Below are 5790 nucleotides of genomic sequence, written 5' to 3'. Positions count from 1 at the left end.
GCTTTCCAAAACAGAAGGGCAGATACACTGGATTCTGTGCCAAATCTATTTCTTTATGCTATTATTACGAAGAAAACAGATCCTAGACCAGGAGTTATGGGCAGCTTTTCCATCTAAAAGCAATCAGTTAGACTATTTTACACTATGAGTTAGACTATTATACACGCGAAACTAAAGCCCCCCCCGTCCCCCACTCTGGCGCCGGCCTGAACAGAAGTTCACTTGACCACACAACAACACAATCTCAATGCTTGAGCTTGTACTACTTCTAACTTTTGTAATGATGTAATGATGTTTTAATCCAATACTGATCTAATCGATGCTATGTGTAAATTTTTTAGTAACTTTATTCAAGTGCAATGTGATTATAATATAAGGTTTTGATTGTACTTTTTTTAATGAAAATGAAATGATAAAAAGGGCAGAAAACAAAACAAAAAAATAGACATACACATCTGTAGCATTTGGACCAATCAGAGACACAACTATTTGTTATATTTAACAAATTATCTCAACCCTTATGGTCACAGATCACCTGGCAGTTGACAGCTGCAAAACCTTTGCGGCATATATATACATGGCCATCCACAGATGGTGTAAGGATCGGGATCATGGTACCATTGATCACTCCGATGACCTGTGGGATGTGATGATGCGATAAAAAATACTGTTGTATTTCTGTGATGTCCTATCTTGATGCTGGAAATTTAATGTGTTCTGCAGCAAGTGGAAGTAATGCATTGGTGACCGCTTGAACAGATCTTGATACTGATGCCTTACTTAGTCCAAGCCCATCACCAAGTACCTAAGGAAAACTGCCTGTTGCATAAAATCTCAAGGCTGCTAGGAGTTGGACTTCAGGGGACAAGGCAAAAATTTATCCTGTTGGCACGCATCAGCTGAGGTCCAATGCTATTCAGCAGTTGGACTATTTGTCCTCTTGGCAGACAGTATCTCCCAATTATAGCCATGTCATCAAGGATATCCAAGGAGTTTTGATGCTGTCTGATGAAGGCATTTAAAGTCACCCATCAACTTCGTGGTTGTCTCTGTCTTTGTCTTTCTCTGACCCTCAACTGAAGAACACGCTGTAGTGCAGCCATTATTTCCTTTGCAAGTCTAGTAAGGTGTAAACTCTATATACTATCCTAACTTACTTGAAGGAACCATGTGAAGGTTATCAGGCTGTGATAACTGCCTATCTGCCTATAATCAGTTTCAGTAATCACATTAGGCCTTGCTTTGAAGTTAGTGAAGGCGTGGCATGCTTAGAAATTATATAGATTACATCTTCCTTTAATCTGTCCTATGTTTGTAATGTTCATAATGACAAAAAGTTGTGCTTCTTATTAATATGTATACATAGAACAATGCTGGTAAAACATGTCTGCAATAAACTTTTTTTTTGTCTGTACCTGTAGAAATGTATTAGCTAGATGAAGTACATATATTTGTGCTACTGTCACCCTTAATATATAGACTTTATATATTAATAATATTGAAACTTACATGCTTATGTCTGAAAATAATCATCAATCATTAGCCATTCACTTCAGAAACACTTAGAAGAACTCATAAGATTTGTTATAGTATTTCATAGGGCTATAAGCCTTGTGTGGTTCAACAAACACATGGACATCAAAAACACTGCAACAACATAGTTTTATTCATTTGGGTTATTCAGTTCACCAGGACCCGCATATCATTGTACAGTGGGCTAAGTCATAACTACATATTGTCAGGGAGTCTCTGCCTTCACAGTCACCTACATCATCTCAGTCACCAGCCCTGACACACACCAGATCGCAATCACCAGAGTACTGATCACCCGCACCTGCAGAGACTCATTAAGCACACTATATCCCTGCACTCCTTTCACTGCCTCACTGTCCGGTCTACTCGCTTGAACTATACCTGACTCCTGCCTAATACTGACCTGTTGTTTACTTACCCCTAGAAGCTCCATCGATCCTGTTCTCCAACGATCCCGTTCTCATCCTCCCTGGATACCTGCAAAGGACGAACCATCTATTACCCAGAGCTAAGACCCCAAGAACTCTGTGTGTCTCTGGCTCGTAGTGTGACAGAAGACCGGAACAGGAACATACACCTCCATGGATTGCCGGATTTCCACTCCCGCAGAGGTACTTGAGGAACTGGTCAACACCCTCCAGGCCTCTCTCACGCCAGTCACTAATCTGCCTCTGTAAGTCCAATGGCCATTCCTGTTTCCTATGCTGGTGGCGCCGCTGAGTGCGGAGGCTTCCTCCTTCAAGTGGCACTGTTTATCGAGATGCAGCCGCAGAAATTCTGAACGGAGCGCTTGAAGGTAGCCTTCTTGATTTCCCTGCTAACTGACAAAGCACTGTTGTGGGCATGAGCAATATGGAATGCCAACAGTGCCATAATCAACTCATATGATGCTTTCACTAATCATTCAAGGAAGTGTTTGGCTCTGCTACAGGAATGCTGTCCATCTCAGACCAACTACTGTGGCTGCGTCAAGGCTCTTCTACCACCAGCAACTACAGTAGCACTTGAAAATCATTGTAGAACTATGAGTGCTCTGGAGTAATCGTAAAGCCTTAAGTGCATCGTAAAAAGACATAATTGTACTTTATTGTACGCTTTATTACTCTTTTTTTATGCTTCAAAGACTGGGAAAAATAGGGATAAACTAAAAAAAAATCTGTCAATGTCTTGCTGATGTGCACGAAAACCTGCCATGTATTGGGCATTTCTTGGCTGGCCATCATGTGGTCCCATGCCATCTTCGTCCTCCTCCTCCTCCACCACCTCTTCATCTTCCTCCCTGTTCAGTAAGTGCACTCTAATCTGCACTGCAATGATGTGCAGCATTGCTGTTTACTATTATTACTGCACAGCACTTTTGTGGAGCAAACAGTAGACCACAGCTGGACTGGTGAATAGCCAGAAAGTGCAGCTTCCACCTCCCTATTGTGCATTCCACAATACTACGTGTTAGTATTAGTACTATCATATGTTTGTAATGTTCATAATGACCAAAGGTTGAGCTTCTTATAAATATGTATACATAGAACACTGCTGGTAAACATGTCTGCAATAAACTTTTTTGTCTGTACCTGTAGAAATGTATTGGCTAGATGAAGTACATATATTTGTGCTACTGTCATCCTTAATATATAGACTTTATATATTAATAATTACATGCTTAACATGCTTATGTCTGAAAATAATCATCAATCATTAGCCATTCACTTCAGAAACACTTAGAAAGATTTGTTAGATTTGTTATAGTATTTCATAGGGCTATAAGCCTTGTGTGGTTCAACAAACACATGGACATCAAAAACATTGCAACAACATTTTATTAATTTGGATATTCAGTTGCCCAGGACCTACAAAATACATTGTACAGTGGGCTGAGTCATAACTACATATAGAAAACATTTCACATTGCACAAGAAATTACAGAAACTTAATGAATCCCCATTTAACAATAATCACATTACCTGACGATTCTGGCAAGATAATTGGCACAGAAATGGAGGGACTTGCAAACTTCATCTCCTTTAGTGCAAATCTCCTCTCTTACTGACCTGTTGTTTACTTACCCCTAGAAGCTCCATCGATCCTGTTCTCCAACGATCCCGTTCTCATCCTCCCCGGATACCTGCAAAGGACGAACCATCTATTACCCAGAGCTAAGACCCCAAGAACTCTGTGTGTCTCTGGCTCGTAGTGTGACAGAAGACCGGAACAGGAACATACACCTCCATGGATTGCCGGATTTCCACTCCCGCAGAGGTACTTGAGGAACTGGTCAACACCCTCCAGGCCTCTCTCACGCCAGTCACTAATCTGCCTCTGTAAGTCCAATGGCCATTCCTGTTTCCTATGCTGGTGGCGCCGCTGAGTGCGGAGGCTTCCTCCTTCAAGTGGCACTGTTTATCGAGATGCAGCCGCAGAAATTCTGAACGGAGCGCTTGAAGGTAGCCTTCTTGATTTCCCTGCTAACTGACAAAGCACTGTTGTGGGCATGAGCAATATGGAATGCCAACAGTGCCATAATCAACTCATATGATGCTTTCACTAATCATTCAAGGAAGTGTTTGGCTCTGCTACAGGAATGCTGTCCATCTCAGACCAACTACTGTGGCTGCGTCAAGGCTCTTCTACCACCAGCAACTACACCCTGCAATTTCGGACACTAGCGGCGACTCCACCAGTGATCCCCCAGTACCAGAACCGTCTTGTGTTGACCGTCTTCAGTAAGCAGGCAGCCACCCGCCTTCCACCTCATTGGCCATGGGACTGTGCCATCGGCCTGCTGCCTTGGGTGAAACTCCCTAAGGGTAGAGTTTACCCTCTGTCCCTTCATGGGCAAGAAAGACGGGGGCTTGAGGCCGTGTATCGATTATCGCACGCTGAACTCCCAGACGGTAAAGCTGCCATACCCACTTCCCCTGGTCCCAGCCGCCCTCGAGGAACTCCGTGGAGCCCGCATCTTCACCAAAGTTGGACCTGCGGAGCGCGTACAACCTCGTTCGTATCCGGGAAGGCGACGAGTGGAAGACTGCATTCATAACTCCAGCAGGCCACTATGAATATCGGGTCATGCCCTATGGCCTAGCTAACTCACCCTCCGTCTTCCAAGGCTTTATGAACAAGGTGTTCCAGGAGTTCCTTCACTGCTTCGTGATCGTCTATATCGACGATATCCTCATATACTCCCGGAACCTGGCCGAACATCGCCACCGCGTGAAGCAGGTCCTCTAGAGGCTCCGACAACATCACCTTTACCTTAAACTGGAGAAGTGCAAGTCCATCGCTCTACGGTTCAGTTCCTCGGTTACGTCATCAGCCAGGATGGGATTCAGATGGACTCCTGGAGCCCCAAGGCCCACGAAGCATTCGAACTACTCAGGGAAGCCTTCAGCACAGCCCCCATCCTTCGTCATCCCGATCCCCAAGCTCCCTTCGTGGTGGAAGTGGACGCCTCCACCACCGGAGTTGGGGCCGTGCTGTAGCAGCACTGTGGTGAGACTCCCAGCCTCCATATTTGCACTTACTTCTCCAGAAAACTGACCCCAGCGGAGCAAAACTACGACATCGGCAACCGGGAACTGCTCGCCATTAAATTAGCTCTGGAACAGTGGCGTCACTGGCTGGAGGGAGCCCACCATCCTTTCACTGTCATCACCAACCATAAAAATCTACAATATCTTAGAGATGCTAAAAGACTCAACCCACGTCAAGCCAGATGGGCATTGTTCTTCACTCAGTTCAAGTTAACCATCACTTACCGTCCTGGAGATCGCAACTGCAAAGCCGATGCCCTTTCACGCCTGCACTATCCCGACACACCTACCGAACTGGAACCCATTCTCCCTCCAGCCCTGATAGTCAGCCCCATTCAATGGAACATCTCCAAAGACATCCATGACGCCACTCTCACCGAGCCTGCTCAGCTGGGATGCCCAGAAGTGAAGACCTATGTCCCAACGTCACAACGCCAAACCCTTCTGGGCTCAGTTCACAGAGTACCGGGCTCTGGACACCCAGGCAGCAAACATACCCTCTTGCTCCTCCAAGCCCGGTACTGGTGGCCCAGTATGGCCCGGGATGTCACCAGGTACGTCCGAAGCTGCTCAGTCTGTGCCATGTCTCAAACTCCTCGTCATCTTCCCGTAGGCAACTTGTCCCGCTGCCCATACCACAGAGACTCTGGTCCCACATAGGAGTGGATTTCTTGACTGACCTACCCATCTCCAACGGAAACACCTGTATCCTCGTCGTAGTCGACTG

At 45.4% G+C, this 5790-nt stretch overlaps 1 protein-coding gene across 1 annotated transcript; it reads left to right on the top strand.

Annotated features, from left to right (window-relative positions):
* Positions 1–4361: 4361 nt before the first annotated feature.
* LOC107710763 (RNA-directed DNA polymerase homolog) lies at positions 4362–4761 on the top strand. Its single transcript, XM_016515613.1, is given in 2 exon segments — positions 4362–4502; positions 4504–4761. Coding segments are annotated over 2 exon segments (399 nt in total).
* Positions 4762–5790: the final 1029 nt, after the last annotated feature.

Source organism: Sinocyclocheilus rhinocerous, unplaced genomic scaffold (genome assembly GCF_001515625.1).
Source record: "Sinocyclocheilus rhinocerous isolate Xijiao unplaced genomic scaffold, SAMN03320098_v1.1 scaffold2222, whole genome shotgun sequence".
Taxonomy (NCBI): Eukaryota; Metazoa; Chordata; class Actinopteri; order Cypriniformes; family Cyprinidae; genus Sinocyclocheilus; species Sinocyclocheilus rhinocerous.
The sequence above is the reverse complement of the archived record's forward strand: the minus strand, read 5'-3'. Positions and strand labels throughout refer to the sequence as shown.